The sequence below is a fragment of the Erithacus rubecula genome (genome assembly GCF_903797595.1).
Source record: "Erithacus rubecula genome assembly, chromosome: 4".
NCBI lineage: Eukaryota > Metazoa > Chordata > Aves > Passeriformes > Muscicapidae > Erithacus > Erithacus rubecula.
The window spans coordinates 3,544,252-3,561,139 of record NC_136686.1 but is presented as its reverse complement, the minus strand read 5'-3'; the positions used below and the strand labels follow the sequence as shown (position 1 = coordinate 3,561,139).

The 16,888-nt window shown below is 39.8% G+C and overlaps 1 protein-coding gene across 1 annotated transcript in view; it reads right to left on the bottom strand.

The window, feature by feature from the left end:
* Window positions 1–15,494, bottom strand: part of KDM5A (lysine demethylase 5A) — a gene marked incomplete at its 5' end in the record, with an annotated part of 41,185 nt that extends 25,691 nt beyond the window's left edge. Inside the window, 8 exons of the mRNA XM_079303093.1 lie at window positions 115–273; window positions 3,153–3,241; window positions 3,772–3,877; window positions 8,965–9,099; window positions 9,556–9,726; window positions 11,854–11,976; window positions 13,011–13,088; window positions 14,862–15,494. Coding sequence (XP_079159219.1) covers window positions 115–273; window positions 3,153–3,241; window positions 3,772–3,877; window positions 8,965–9,099; window positions 9,556–9,726; window positions 11,854–11,976; window positions 13,011–13,088; window positions 14,862–15,494 — 1,494 coding nt within the window. The remainder of the gene's footprint in view (window positions 1–114; window positions 274–3,152; window positions 3,242–3,771; window positions 3,878–8,964; window positions 9,100–9,555; window positions 9,727–11,853; window positions 11,977–13,010; window positions 13,089–14,861) is intronic.
* Between the last annotated feature and the right edge of the window lie 1,394 nt (window positions 15,495–16,888).

The window sequence follows — 16,888 nt, the reverse complement described above, 5'->3', positions numbered from 1 at the left end:
TGCTGACAATATTCCAAAACAAACAAAGCACTCTACATGGATGGATTGCTGAACTGCTCCTCTTCTGATCTTTCCAGGTACACATACAAAGGTTTAGTAGTTCTTGAACTGTACCTCAGCAACACACTTTGGACACCTCCAGTCACCCTTGGGCACATCAGGAAGAGGAGGAATCAAGCAGAAAGTGTGATAGCTGTCATCACATCCATCACACAGCAGCAGCTTATCCTCATTATTTCCTCTACCACAAAATAAGCAAACATAGAGATCAACCTGTAGGAAAAAAAAAAAAAAAGAAAAAAGTTATAAGAAGTTTCTCATCCAGAACTTGCCTAAGCTAAGGAACAAAGGATGATATCCTGAAGTCCAATATATGAGCACCAACATCTCCTCTGGTTTTTGAGAAATACTGATAATGATAGCTTATGTTTCATTCCCAAAGCAGCACAACATGGGGCAGGAGGACTTGGGCACTGCAAAATAACTATTTCAGTTGGACTATCTTTTGCTATCTAACTTGCAGCATCTCATTTATGTTATTCTTAGGCAAAAGAGTAAATTACAGTTTTTACAACTCCCTCTCTTCACCCTCTTATTGTGGAAATCTCTACAAAGACTGCATAGCTAAGGAAAAATCTCAAAAAGGTATTTCAGAAATACACACATCACTTGCAACATTTCAGTGGTATCTTTGCAATGAGAAAAAGAAGAAAATCCTCAAACCTACAAATTTTTAAAAACTCACAAGGAAGCAAAGGAAACCACATGGAAAGGTACCAACTTCTTTTTCCTTTTTGCCAAATCAAAGGAAAAAAACTCCAAAACATAAGAGAGAAGCATTAACCCCAATACAATCACAAACAGTTTTTGGAAGTTCTTCAAGATAGTCTCTCAACAAGAACAACACTGGGAGATATTCTCTGAGGCCAAAGAGAACTGTACAAAGAGATTCAAATTTTCCTTGTTCTTGCTTCCTGTATTGTACAAAGAACTTTAATTAATAGAAACATTTAATATAACGCTGAAGTATAACAGTCAAAAAGAATAAAAAAAAAACCCCATTACTTCATCACCACTAAAAAACTAGTCATGTATAAGTTTTTACTAACAGCATGAACTTCATGAATGACACCTGCTCCAAATTCTGCTACTACTGCCACCAGCCCCTGGCAACACAGGCTGTGCCTTCCTGTGAGAGTTCCTTCACACAGCCCAAAATAACACCAGAAGAGGTGGGGCTGCCTCTGGTGGGGTCTGTTAATTTAATCAAGATGTCACAGAAACATGTGCATTTCAGCTGATTAGGCTCAGGTGGATTAAATAGTTAATGACAAACCCCTCTCAACTTACAGCAGCCTAGTTAAGTATGCAACCTCCAAGCTATGCAGTAATATACTTCTTAAGTAGACTGCTCAGGTTTCTTAAGAAACTATTTTAAAAAATAATGCAGCTCTACTCAGAGACGTATCATTTTGCCCTTTAAGAAAAAAAAATAAAAAACACACACTGGCCCTCATGGAATATTATGTTTGTCCACAGCACTAAACCAGCTACTTTTGTTGCAAGTACATAGAAGAGAAGTAGAGTATCTCAGCAAGCACTTCCATATTCTCTTCTCAAAACTTAACAAAGCATGAAAATGGCCATCCTAAGTTTCCTATGATCCTCACAATCTACCTCTCACTGCTAATAATTTCTTCTCTCTAAATTGCTATTAACATATGCAACCTCTATGTTAACACAAGTGAGGATGTGGCAAATGCAAAAACTGTAGTGAAACAGATATTCACAAGCAGATCTGTGATTATGTAATAGCTACAAAGAGTCCAGCTAGCCATGTAATAAAACAGTGTAAGACTGATGATGTATAACTATATGCATCAAGGGGAGAGGAGGAGAAACAGCTGTATTTTATCTCCCTGTTAGTAGTTTACCAAATAAAATCAATTTTGTAGTTAGTACTTCAAAAAATAAATAAATTATGGAGATATATACACAAGACTGCACCACAGTATTTTTCAGCCCAATGTTATATAAGGTAAATGCATCACCAGTGCATTTGGGACTGCTTTCCTTATCCAAGTATTAAAAAACAACTCTGGAACCAAATAGTACTAAGTCACAGAATTTCAGAAGATCAGAGTTACAGCAACACAGTTTCAAAACAACAGTTCTATTGGTACAGCACTTTCATTTCCTCTTACCAATACAGGTTAAATGAAAAGAGGAAGCAAGTAATAGTGCTCCATAAAAAAAACCCAAGAGACTAGAAAAAATATTTTAAAATTCAAGCATGGTTAAAATTATCAAATTTACATGGCCTAGGAAAAGCATATATTCAGAAGTAGTAGCACAATGGAAAAAACTCAAGTCACACAAAATTTATCTGCAATGGCACAGTGATTTGGTTTTCAAATACCCAAATTTTCCCTTCTTTCTCCCCCATATAAGAATGTGATTACTAGAATCTTCACATTGCCTTGCCCTTCCATGGTTGAAATTTAAGATAAACTTTTGTAAGTGTTTTCAGGCTAAGAGAAACAAAATGAACAGCTGAATTCTAAGTGAAGAGTAATTACTTAGACAATAAAAGCACGTATCTTGATTCATGGCTGCACACACACGTTGAGTTATGACACTTTAAAAGTAGGAAGTCACATTCTGTGAAAGATATTAAGAACCACTGTACATTGCTTTTCCATGCACAGACATCAGAGAACTAAATGTTTTATTTTTCCTATTAAAATTCAAAACAGATAAGACACAAGATGTGGAATTGCTAAAAATAAACTCTTCAAGTAGTGGAGCACCTCAAAATCTCTTCTAAGGAAAACAATCAGTATTATAGTTGTTCTATTAAAGGGAGCTCAAACAAAAACTGAACTAATGAAGGCATTCAAGCAAGTGGCAAGTATGATCAGGAAAAAAACCTTCACATTGCAACAGCCTTCCTGTCCAAAAGACTAAAACAAATGCCTAGAGCACATAATGTTTTTCAAAATACTGTTCTTTCTTCCCATAACAGTATCATTGTCTGCTGCATGCATTCATCCATCTGTTTGAAGGGGTGGGAGCTCTTTTAGGGGAAAAAGAAACATCTTAGTAAACCAAGTCCTTTCTATCAGAAATCACAGCCAAGGCATCAAACTTACAAAGTTGACAGCGAGGGTTCCTTTGCGCTGCCTCATCTGCATTCCGAACGCTTCCGACCTGGTTCCCTTGCGCCGCCGCGTCACCTCATCTGGGAGCAAATGGAGATAAATGCTACTAATATCACACTGGGATAGACTCACCTGTACAAACAGCACAGGCACCCAGCCTGGCATCCTGCCTTTCCCATCAGGAACTACTTAACGGTCCAAGGAAAGCAAAAATGTCATGTTATACCTGGCCAATCTAAAACCCAGAGGGATTAGGAAAATATATTTTGTTTATCCTCACAGGTGATCCCAATGCTCTCATGAGAAACAATGAATTGGAGACTTAAGTTGTGCACTGTACTGGCAGTTTCAGTACTTTTAAGTCCTGCTTTCCCTTTCAGTCACTCAGCTCATGGAACAGCTGCTTAATTGTTATTGTTACTACATAATACATAAAGAGCTGAAACTCTGCCAAGTTACAGGAAGCACTATAAATCTCTTGTGAATGAAACCCTAGAATATTTAGCTTTCTTTTTCTACTTTTGATTTGCTTCTTCTTAATACTGTCTCTAGAGAGATTCAGGAAGATTTAACAGTCTCACTGAAAGCAAAGAGCCCAAGATTTAATTACCCTCTTTATCCTTTGCTCCCAATGCCAGTCCCATCATCTTGGGTCCAGCTCCAAAGATCTGCAGCTTCTTCAGTTCAGTGTTTCTACTCATTTCTCCTACCTCTGCCTAAAAATAAAAGCAAGACAACATCAGCACAAATCATCAATAATATTTCGTCTCCAGGTTTCTTCACAATTTGTTTCTATACCACTCTCCCAGAATATGTGTTCATCAAAAGAAGCAGGCCTGAAAATATGTGATTTTCTGTTCCTAAAGGCAATTAACATATGCAAATGGAGTAAGAAACAGAATTTTTGTCCCAAATTTCCAAATTATTTCCCATCTAATATTCCAGATCAACTACAAGAAGTAACCTCTACACCAAATAGAACTAGGTTTGACATTTTGCAAAAAATAAGAAGAATGTCAGAGCAAAGTTTTCCAAAACCACTATGGATTCAGTCAAGTGCCTGGATTTTAATGCAGTTTCAACAGCATTTCCTGATCTGCTCCCTTGAGTAGAAACATCCATACAACACTAATGAGTTCCAACCAACTTCCTTAAGCTTGGCTGCTTCTGGCCTTATTTGTCATGCAATGTTGTGAGCACATCTCGGATCACAGCTACTCATGTTGCAAGCTCAAAAATCAGAAGTAAAAAGACCCATTTGGTGACAGCTTCTGCCAGAGATGCTTCCTGAAGTGTTCTGCTTAAATGAACTTCTTCCTGCCTCCCATTACTGACCTACCTCATTTTCTCACATCATTGCCAGTAATCTAAGCATAAAAAGAAGAAAAAGAAAAAACCATCTTGCCTTTATCTGCAACACAATCACCTTTGCATTTTTTTAATGCTGCACTCTTATACTCTGAAAAATCTCTCTCATGTGGTATAGAAGGCCACTAAATTTTCACTGCTCAAAAACTTTCTCCTGAAATTCATTGATCTTAAAAGATCTCAGCAAGCCTATCAGTTTTGAAAGTGGGCATGTAATTTTAAAAAACTATTCTTCAGTTAACTTCCTGATGATACCTCTTCATCTGTTATTTTTCAAAGTTATGGCCTGATATCTCATGCCTGTCCCTTGGGGTGACATGCCTTTAAAGTTTTTAATCAATTATTAAAAACAAAAAAATTCTTCCAAAATAGTGTTTAACATAAGTTCTAACAGATTTGCAATAAACATTAAAAAATATTATTTTTTTCTACCTAAATCAGTTGTTTTTCTTGAAGACATTTGAAGATACAGTTTCCTACGCATTATTACTCTAAGGAATTTTTGTGATATTTACAGTCCCTGTTCCCACTGAACTCGATATGCATTATGCTAATAGCCATCTTTCCAACCTAATTAATGCTGATATTCTAATTTTCAACATTAATAAGTTGCTATTAAATTATTTTCACTTTATATATGTCACCAACTTCATAAGCTCACTGTGCAACTGTGCAAATTTCCCCTCATCAATTCCTCACTTTTTGGCTTAGAAGCCATAGGAAACACATACAGAGAATTCCTAGTCCCTCATTTTCCATTTGGAATTCACTAACAACTCAACCATTCTCTCAACTAATAGAACCTGACAGAATCAACCCACATACTTCAGCACAGACATCATTTCAACAACAATCTCCTCAATTTCTCCTACTACTGTGACCAAAGACAGTTTTCACAATGAGATATGAAAAATAATTTTACTAAAAGTAAATCATAAACATGCAGCAACAAATTTTACAGCTTAGTTTAAAAATACATTACCTAAATATATTTTTCTTGCTGATTTACTTGGATATCACTAAACCTTAGTAGATGAAATCCATTCATGCTCAGGTGGAAAGAGCTACAGAGTTTTGAAAAAGAACAGTTTGCCTACTGGAAGATGAATGTTTCTAAAAATCAGATTCCTATGTAACCTTACAAACTCTGACAGGATATTGATACTTAGAGGTGAAAATATCAAAAGTGTTCAGAAGGCCCACTGAGCATTTTTTCTGCTGTGTCCTTTAAGACTGTAGAAAAAGCCAAACTCAAAACTGTGAATGCATGGATGCAGCAATCATGCAATCCTTGCCATTTCCTCACTGCTAACAACACAAAACTCCAGCTCACTTTTGCATTATATTTTCTCTACACAAGTGCAACTAAGGTGATTAAACTGGGATTCTATTCTTATCTCCCCTTTGTCCTGAAGGACACAGGCTGTGTCTTTTACCTTCTCAACTGAAAGTACAACCCAAGGGCCTTTCTTGCACATGGGCCAAGCCTAATAACACAATCCAGTTACACTGGACTCATTCACTATTCTCTTGTCTCACCCCTCATCAATTCTGAGACATTTGCATCCCCACTCCTCCAGCCCCAATGCACAAGGCAACAATGGTTACAACCAATAATATTTACATGTTGGGGGCATTAGTCAGCATCTCCAGAGTTCTTCTGTTTCACTGTTTTGTTTGACAGTTACTCCCATGGAAAGAAATCTTTCAAGCAAAAAAAAAAAAAAAAAACCTGAAGCCTATTTATTGTGTTATTCTGCAATCAAACAGAAAGCAGATGTATTACTTAGAATTGTTTTTAAGAAAATTGTCTGGACATGAAGTTAAAACCCTTGGAGAAAACAGCACTTTTTGTTCCAGTATTCTTTATCAGAATTCACCATGACATAATCTCATTAGAGAAATCCCTTGTCAGCTAAAATACACCCCAACAGATCATCTGTGAAGATACACTACCCTTTTCTAAGAAAGTATTCTCCTAAATTTAAAATTTCCTTAAGGATATTCTCTTTCCCTAATCTGGATTAATTTACTTTTTATTGTAATTTTCTTTACAAGCCTTTAGGAACTCAGCTGCCTTTCCCCAGCTTTTATTTGTGAAAGTTTTCTTCAGAGAAAAGAGAGAATGAAGCATTAAGTTCATTTTCTGAACAGATTATCTCACCATCTAATTACTCCCTACCTATTCACAGACAATGTTTACAATTGACATTTTATTATAGTATCCAAAGATGCTCAAGCCACTCGTCACAGAAGAGAAAACTCATTCCTTATCTTGTTTCATTTTTCACATTCTCCAAAAATCCTGGAATTTGCTTTTTCAAAATCTCTCATCCCCTTCTACTGTTGAGGACGAGTCTCTATTTCAGAAAATTCTCAGTACTATATACTTTCTTATTCATTACCCATCCTAAAGTAAGTGATCTGCAAGAAAATGCAAAGCATCTTTGGAAACTACTTCTAGAACTTGGAAAAGATCTAAGGAGCAGCAGAGGTCTGTGGAATTATCCATGCTCACTAAGCAGATACTGGACACTACACAAAGCATTCAGATGTTTCAGCTAGAGCAGAGTAACATTAATTTAGCAAGTTTTTACATTACTTGAATATTAGCTGCTCTCTAAACATTGTTAGACAACCTCTGGTCCAATTCCAGGTATGCATTTTAGACAAAAAACAGAGTCCTGTCTACAGAAAAAAGGTGCACTGAAATCTGGAACAATGTCTCCATGTTCTCACATATTTATTTACACTGCTACCATTTCTGGATAGAGGAAAAATCTGCCTCTAAATGTTCCTCCAGGGATGACTTAAGATAGTTATACACAGCTTCCAACACAGCCAAAACCTACTTCTACTGTCTGTGCAAGTAGGATGAGTTTTTCCTGTATTCAAGAACTCATTTCCACCATTTTAATAACTATACTGCTTAAAAGATAACTTGGCTATGAGTCTAATAAAAGGGATTTAAATATACATATATTTTGCAGATGATCTACATAAAAGTCTCTTATTTCTCAATTACAGGCCCTTTAAACAAAGTGAAACAGCTTTACAGTGCCAGGATCACCAAAGAATCATCTTTCCAACATGGAGAAATGACAAGTACCATCATTCTACTGAAATCAGCAGGAAACAAGATCCCACAGGACCTTAATAACACAGTGACACTTTTAGACCATGTGTGAGAAGAACTACATGCTGGCATTTTGCCATAAGATTCATTCAAATCCAAAGAAGAACTTCAGATAGCAAATGACTGTTCAAGATCATGCAGCACTCTCAGATTTTCTGGATAGCTCACTACCAACCCTTTGTCTGAGATCTGGGAAGATCAACAAGCCCAGGACTCCTTGTGTGATACAGCTATGATAAATAAATTCAAGTCAGCTCTAGCAAGCTTAGAAAACACACTAAAAAAGACAATTCAGTCTAAATCATCAGAAATGAAGGTGAAAATATCAAAAGGATACTCAAATACCTCAGTGACAAGAAAGGTGCATTGTGGGGAAAAAAGAAAAAAAAAGGCAATTCAAGAGCATTTGATAAAACTTTGTGGGGCTGGAGCTAAGTCTAGAATGGTATGAAGCAAGTAGGAAGTTGGTTGCATATAAATTCAGCTTTCACCCACGCTCTGCTGATGAGCCAGCAGGGAGCCACCAGACTTCATGTGAAAAGCCTCAGGATGCTGCCTGCAAGGAGTATCTGTGTTGAAAGGGGAAGGCCTAATTTAAATTAAACTAATTTAAATAGTGCAACAGAGCCATCAGGGCAATGTCCCACAATTATTTCTAGTAAGGCAGCATTTTAAATGGTGGTGATTCAGTCTCAATTCAGATTTTCTAAGGGGTGCCTCCCAGGATTTAATATCACCTACTAGAATACCAGAAATTCCTATAACACCAGTAACTCAAAAGGAAGGAAATGGCTTTACAGCAGAAAAAAAACTGTAGAACTCCCATATATTTCCAGCCACCACTGATCATCTCCTCACATATCTGTTTCAATTCTTCAGAAGAACTCCCTGCCCAGCTTGAGATAGTCAGTCCCACGTACAATTCCACAATTAACCATTATCTACATGGATTTGCATTTATGGCATTAAGAGGCATATTTTAAAAAGGTTTTTAGAAGTTCTAGAACTTTGCAGAAGCTTGAACATCAACTCACAAAGAGCTATCTCATTTTTACAGATACATTCATTACCAAGGTAATTATGCTGCTTGTCAGTAAGCAAGCAACTTTGAGAAGATTTGAAACAAACAATGCATCTGCTGTATCAAACCAGGTCTCAGAGTGACAAACTTCTCTGGATTGTAGTTAAATAAGAGTGTTTCCCAGTGGTGCTTCTGAGCAGGCTCCCACAGCCAAAAGCTGTTGCACTGGTGGGAGAAGTACCTGTTCTCTGTCTGCAAGAGCTGATTAACAGGAATACCTGGGATTTGACACGCCTGGTTCTCTTCAGCATCACATTCATCCTTGAAGCCTGCTTTGGAGAAGCCTGGGCATCTGAGCTGAGGTCCTCAGCCTCCACTTTTTCCTTAAGATCCAAGTTAGGCTTTTGGATGCCCTATAGGAACAGAGTACAGGACACGGTGTTGGTCAGGCAGTGCTCATCATTCCACAGCCTGTGAATCAATCTGTTTGCTAAGAAACAGGATGAATGAAGTCACACAGCATTACACACACCATCTGGAAAAGAGGCCAATCAATTCATTCAAATGAATTTGAAATAATAAAATTTAATCCCAGCTACCAGGTTATCAAGAGAAAAATAAACATTTCCAATTAAGCATATCATCTTTAGCCTTCTTATCCTTCCCAACACAGCTGACTTCAGTTCTATACAAGATTACAACTTCTTGCACTATTCTGTCACAGATAACTACAAGGGTGGTTCTAGCTTTGTTGGCACAAGTGGAGCTTCTAACAGCACTGACCCCACGTCCCAGTTTCACATGGAGTAACACAACACTCTGTGTGCTTTTGGGTCCCCTCTCCATAGCATGAAAGGCAAGTATCTCACCATGAGGCTGACCCCAGACTGGAAGAGCTCATAGGGATACAGGATCCGTTCATAGTGAGACTTGAGCAGTGACCCCGTGCCTTTTCCTGGCAGGTAGCCAAGCCGACTCGCCACTTTAGACCATTTCTTCTCCTTGGTCACTACTTCAAAGCCTCCTTTGTTGGCAACAATCTGTAACACATGAATAAAGTGTCAAGGGTTTTGAGCTGCTCCCACCAGCTTGAGTAAACCAAGAATCAATTAAACTAAGCAAATGTTGAAAGTGACAGAATCCTGAAATTAGCATTTTCATTTCCACAATAACTAGTCCTTTAATAACAAAGCACCTACTTACTGCTTTGTGTATTTAATGTGATTTTTAATATACTAGCAAATGTAAATTGCATACTGGACAGGAGGAGTCCAACAGTTAAGGTTTACGATGTACTGGAAAAAACACAAAACCTACCATAAGAACAAACTGAAAAGTAAACTCTCACCAGACTTGCACTGTGCTTTAAAACACAAATCTGGCCAGCAATAAAGTCCATTTTAACAGACTCCAGCCAAAAGGGAGTGCTGGAACTCAGAACTCTCACAAAACCCTGAAGAGAAGAGACTCTATTAAAAGAGGGAAAAGTGACCTTCCACCTCAGTCCAGTTATTATATGTGACTTCAATTGGTTTGAGACCAGTAATTCACATACAGAACTATCACTGCTTATATCTGTATGTATATAGAATTAGAAACAAGACTATTTGCCTGCAAGCAATGATCATAATAGCCTGTGAGTTGCTTCCTCCAATACACAGGTCACCTTTCCACTGCCTCCATTCCTTTTACAGTTGCACTGCCAAGCAACTTAAAACACAAATGGACTGTAATTCTATTTATATTATTCTAAGACTAATATCATTTTTACAGCAGTGTAGTTTTGCATTGCATTTCTTTACACAGCAGGACTAAATTTCAAGCTTAATGTTTCACATACTGTTAGAAATCTCAATGCAAAAACATTTTGTTACTGGAGTGAAATTTATATTTTGCTTGTGAGGCTGAGGTAAACTGAGAAGTAGAACTGTGACAGTGACAAGTAAATTCATTAATTCTGGTTTCTCCTATAATTACACAGTTAGACTTACATAAAACAGTAACATTATTTATCATTATTTTTCCTCATATTTACAGAAAAGTTCTACAAAAACCTTTTAAAATGGAAACACTCCTGAATTTCAATTTATCTTGAAAATTTCCAGGAAAGCTTGTTTTTTAAAATTATCTACGTGTGAACAACAGCTAAAGAAGCCAGTAATGAGCCAAATCAACTCAGAGCTGCACATCTACAGCCAACTGAAATGTTCCAGCTCATTACATGACCCAGATATTTTCTAGTACCCCTCTGATATTCTGCATATCCCAGTAAGCCACCATATAAAAAAAAAAGAAAGAAAAAATACTTAAAGACATTCTATCAGCTTTTCTCTGCGTTTTAGCAGCTCTTCCAGATTTTCCAAAATACTTTACTTACTTTAAAATTAAAATATACTCAGGTCTTTACATTTTTACTTACCTAAGAGAAATACATCTTGATGGGGAATGGGAACTGATGCTCTAACCTAGAATCACTAGAACTACCAGAACTTTGGTCTTTTCCCTGCAAGAAGAAATCTACCTATTTATATTTATTAGCAGCTAAGTTTATAATGGTACATATATTTTGCCAAAACCAAATTCCAACAGAGATCAGTGCATAAAAGTTGAAAGAATTTTGGTGTGTTCACCAAATGCAGCTATAGAAATATTTATTTCAGGCCAGCCTTAAGCCAAGTATGTTTCAGAAATTAAAGTAAGTATTCCTGAAGTTGACATCATAAATTTTCAAATATACAAGTTTATAAAAACCTCTGCTGGAAGGGAGGAAGGAGAAATTGCAATAATTTTTTACAGAATTGCTGATCAGAGCTGAACTGCACACAGGCATACTGCTGCCTTCCCAAAGAACACCTCAAACTCCTGCAGCTCTACCACATCTAAAAATGGAGAACTAAAAATCAAGTGGCCAGCTGACATCAGGACATTCAAGCCATACAAGGTAATAACTACCTGCTGTATGGAATCCAATCAATGGTAATTCATTTAATTACACTGTTTGCCATAAACATTCAAATTAGAAATGTTTTTTCATTGTATTTTTCCCACTTATTTAATCTCTGGATTAATGAGATTAGTGCTGTACCACAAGCCCTTCCTGTTGCTTGGCTTCTGGAGCTTGAATGAAAACTGAAATCCCTGTCTGCCTAGGGCCTACATGCACTTACCTTGCTCAGACCATAGAGATCCAGTATTTTTCTCTCAACCACAGGGATTTTTAAGTTGGATCCTTGAAGTTCCCAGAATTTTGCTAACTGATCCAAGAAGTCCAATTTCACTCTTGTCATTGCCTGTAATCAGTAAAGGTAGATAATCACTTATGTTCAAAACCATTTGTGACAAAACCTTACAGTCCTGAGAGAAAGCAAGCTAAGTTTTTATAGTGTTCCATTTTCAACATGTAACTTGGCAGGGGAAGTATTTCCCTCTCACATAAAAAAAACCCTAGAAATAAAAATGTTGCTAAAAGAAAGTTCTTAACAAAAACAAAATGATATATGCTTTTCTCTCTGCCTTTAAGACCCTATAAATTAAATTCCTACCAACTAATTTCTTGGTCTGAAAGCAAAATGTATGTTCATTAAATAATCAGCATTCCAGGGAGAAACACAAGAACCATTTTAAAAATATACATTGGTGGGGAGGAAGGAAATACAAAAAGTTTTTATATATGCCTTAACCACATAAAGGACCTCCTGCCTGAAGGACTTCTGGACTACTCAAGTCACTTTCCATGAGAAAATCCATTTACAAGCCAAATGACATTTTGGTATGTGAACAAAGCAAGGCTTTGAGAAATGTTATAGAGAAAAGGAAAAACCAGGACAGAATGGAGGTCATATTGCTCTTAAGACAGCTCACATAAGTTTTTAAATCATAAAATTAACCAGCTATAATAAGGCTATAAAAACTATTTTAAGGCTTCAAGGGAATTATCACAACAGTATGAGGTAACCAGAGGCATCAGAGCAGCAGTAAACATTTTAAGAGGAAAAAAAAAATCACTGATTGTGGAGCTCTGAAGGCAAGACACTGGCTGCTCTTACTACACACATGGTATTTGGAATTCATTTTAGACACTTCCAGCTGAATGTGAAAAACTCCTGTGGTTATTTTGGGTAATAAAATAAAAACCAGATTTTTCTCAAAGCCAGGGAGAGTTATTTTACACAAACTCTGCCACTACAAAGTACAAACTGATGTGATCTACGGGCTTTTAAAGCATCCCCAATCCAGAAACCTGCCAAGATGCAAATCCCAAGCAGGGAGACCTCTTGCTTTCAGTGCAAACACTAAATTTTATATCAACAGTGGAAAAGCTCACCTCCAGTTCATTCAGGCGCTGAATTCGTGGAGTGAAACGAAAACTTTGTACTTCACATGCAAATGGAGGCTGCCAGTCCTAAACAGAGACAGAAAGACATTTTACTGCTTCCAGAAACTTCTCTGAAAAATGCACAAAACCAAACAGCCTAATAATGCCTGAGTAAACAAGCTTCCAATAGTAAATTAGTTTCTCAGAACAACTGGTGATGTAATTTTCCAATTTTAAGACATTTTTGTGCTTATACAACCACGTTCCTCCCACCATATCTTAGTCTGAAGAATGATCCTCACAGATTCAAAAATGTCAAAGAAAATAAGGTTCAAAAGCATCTCAGTATGCATTACCTCATGCTAAGCTTAAACACGAGACGTGCTCTGTGGCTGGTGGGTTATTTATTTACTTTTAAAAAAGAATCCATGTATCTTGCACACTGAAAAATCCTCAGTGTCAACAGCAACTAAGACTAAATCAGGCACATTAAAGCACATCTAATGTTTTTCTGTTTGTCATTTCAATAAAGACAAGACCACTAGCTGGGAGTCCAGTTCTTTAAAAGAAATGGAGTCTTAAATAATGACTTTCTCAGCACTGTCACAAGAACCTCCCAGCCCCAACTCTCAAAACTGAGTTATGACATCAAAACAAGTAATTCAGCTTTTTAGCATGTTTTACCAAAGCTTCAGTTACAGCAGACTGTCCACCTGCCAGAGGAAGGACACACCATTACAGGTGGACAAGCCACACAAAATGTTTATTATTTGCTCTGCTGCAGCATAGAAAGGCCTCAAGCATAACCTTAAATATTTACAACCTCCAATAATAGAAAAAAGTAATTAATCAGTCAGGTTAGTATGAAATTAGTAATTAGTTAGTCTGATTTAGTAATTATTGCAGGTTGCAAATCAACCCAACGAGTGCATCCTGTGAAACCCTGCAAGGCAAACAGCTCAGCAATCCCAGAGAAACACAAATGCATCCAATAGCCAGGAAAGTTCCAGTTCTCCTCAATGAACAGGATCTGGATGTGCTCCTTGTGGCCTCTAAACCTGAGCTATGCAGTTTATTTTAGAAAGGGCAGAGCCTTGGAGGTCAAGTTTTCACCAAGTCATTAAACCAACTAAACACATTCCAGGAACCAAAACCAGTCAGGAGAGAAATAACCATGAAATCCAACCAGAAACCGACATGGTTCTGTTACACACTTGCTTTTCAGGTTTTTACCTCTCTCGCTGTTTTCAAAGCTGCATTCGAAGTTTATTTGTACTTTAATAATTTAGTGATGGAAGTGCCTTTTGCCAAGCTGTCTTGCCAGGTCACTGGGCAGGTGACCGTAAGCAACTACCAAGGAAAGATTAATCTGCTGCCTCCTGAAGAGCTGTGCACAACCCTAACGCCCTTACACGAACAGCCTGGCCGCCCTCCTCTTTATGGTGTAAAAATTATGTTTATAAACAACATCCATTACGAACAAATGCCCTTCGTTCTCCCTCTTCGCCGCCCGCAGCGGCCCTATTTCACCTACAAAGCCTTCCCAGTTTTCACAAGACGACTGCTGGCGTTTTGGAAGCAAAAAACAGAGTGAAGTCCCGGGCACTGCCACGCACTATTCACTCCTCAGCTGCTCCAAAACAGCCTCTACACAGCCCCGCTCGGAGGTCAAAGACTCTACAGGTTCCTCGGCGTCCCTGGCACGGACACCGCGGCCTATGGAAAGCGACACACGAAATCCCGAGTGGGGAGCGCGGGGGAAGGGCCAGCCCAGCTCCTCATGTCCTCGCCCGGCACCGCGGCCAGCGGGCGCGGCGAGCGCGGGGACCCCCGGGGCGCAGCCCTCAGGGCGGGCGGTACCTTGGGGGGCCGGATCTTGCAGATGCCAGTTTTCTCGGCCAGGCCGCGGATGCGGCCGATGAAGCCGAGCGGGTCGCTGAACTCCTCCCAGCTGGGCTCGAACACAGGGCACTCGGGCGGCGGCACGAACTCGGCCGCGTAGCGCGACCCGCCGCCCCCGCCATGGCCGCAGGGGGAGGGGGGCGCCGCCGCCGCCGGGAGCGCAGGGCGGAGAGGGGCGGCCGAGGGGCTCAGGAGCCGGGCCGGGGGCTGAGGCGCATCCCCCGGCGGCGCTGCCGGGCAGGGCGGCGGGAGCTGCTGCCGAACACCGCTGGCGCTGTTCCGGCTGCGGCCGCTCCCCCCGCCCGAGCCCCGCTCCTCGCCTCCCGGCTTGCCGGAAGTGACGTTCTTTCTAAGCCCTCCCCGGAAGTTTTCACACGTTGCCTTCCGATCCAAAAAGTAGTCCCTCCGCCATGCTTCTTCTGCTGAGGTGACTTCCGCTCCTGCCGCTCCCGGGGACGCTTCCACGACAAATTCCAGCGCAAATCTGCCCCTTCTGCCGCCCCTCAGGGCACTGCGCGAAGCAGGCGGGACCGGGAACCGGGGAGGGCGGACCCGCCGCCACTTCCGCCGCGGAGGAATGTGCGACGGAATTCACGCAATTCGCTTCCGGTTCCGCGGAGCCGCGTCGCCTATTGTCTGTGCCGGACGTCAGGAGCGCCGCCAGAGGCCACGCCCCCGCGGCCACGCCCCCAGCTAGCCCCGCCCCGCTTCCCTGCCCTCAGGAGCCGCCGGTCGGGAGGGAATGGAAGCGTCGGGATGGGAAAGAGAAATATCACCACAAATATCACCCTGTGCAGCTCCTCACCCTGCACAGGACACCCCAACAATCACACCGTGTGCTCGAGAGCGTTGTCCAAATCTCCTGGAGCTCTGGCAGGCTGGTGCTGTGGAGCTGTTCCAGTGCCCAGCCATCTTCTGGAGAAAAAAACCTTTTCCTGATATCCAGCCTAAACCTGCCCTGGGACAGCTCCAGGCCATTCCCTCGGGTCCTGTCGCTGGTCACAGAGAGATCTATATCTTCCTCCAAAGTAAATTCCGTGTATTTTTGTTGTTGACCAGAACTGTGCCTTCAGTGTTTACCAAACATCACATTTCGCTTCATTGTTACTGATTATGCTGCATGCTGCTGTTCTATTTCAGCTCCAGCAAAAGTTAATTTCCTCCTCCCATTACCAGAAGCCTTTACAAGATCTGCTGCACGCAGATCAAAACATTTATCTGCATCACTTTCCTGCCAGATTAAAGAGGTGTCACCCACATTTTTGTGTGGGAAACACACCTCCAATGCAAATAGCTGATTTTGATGGAAGTTACAAGAAAGACCAAACTGATCTTATAAAACATTGAATCAATTGAGATTATTGTGCTGTTGGTAAATATTCTTGCATTATGTAGGGGGTTTCTGACATAGATACTTGATAATTTTATGTTAGATTATATAAGCCTGTGGGATGCAGATGTTTCCTTACTTGTATCTCGAAATTATGCATTTCTACAAGCTTCTTCCACTTTTTTTTTTTTTTCTTTTATTATTTGGCTGTGTGCCTCTTCTGAGGAGCTGTACCAGATTCTTTTGAGGAAGTTCATGTGTCTTGTATTCCCAAGGGCAGAATCACCACGTACCTAATTTCTAAGATCAGCAATTACTTAGCCAGGAATAGAAGGAAAAAATATCTGGGCTCAAAAGCTTTGTTTTGAGATCTAGTCTTTTTTCTGGTTTCCCTGTAGACTCGTCAAGGTTGTTTTGATTTTATGTTAATATGTGGAGGTCTCTGGGAGGCAATGCTGGGAATGTTGCATGTTTTCTTCACAGTAAACACCTAAATATCCCAGACAACCAGAGAGGGCATTTTTCTAATATTGGAGGAAAATGCCTGCCCCTCCTCTTCCCCTCACAAAGAAACTGAAAGTTGTGATGAGTAGAACCTCATGGTTTAATAAGCAAGCCTTTTTTATTTTCCTTGTTATACAGAAAGTCCATGTCT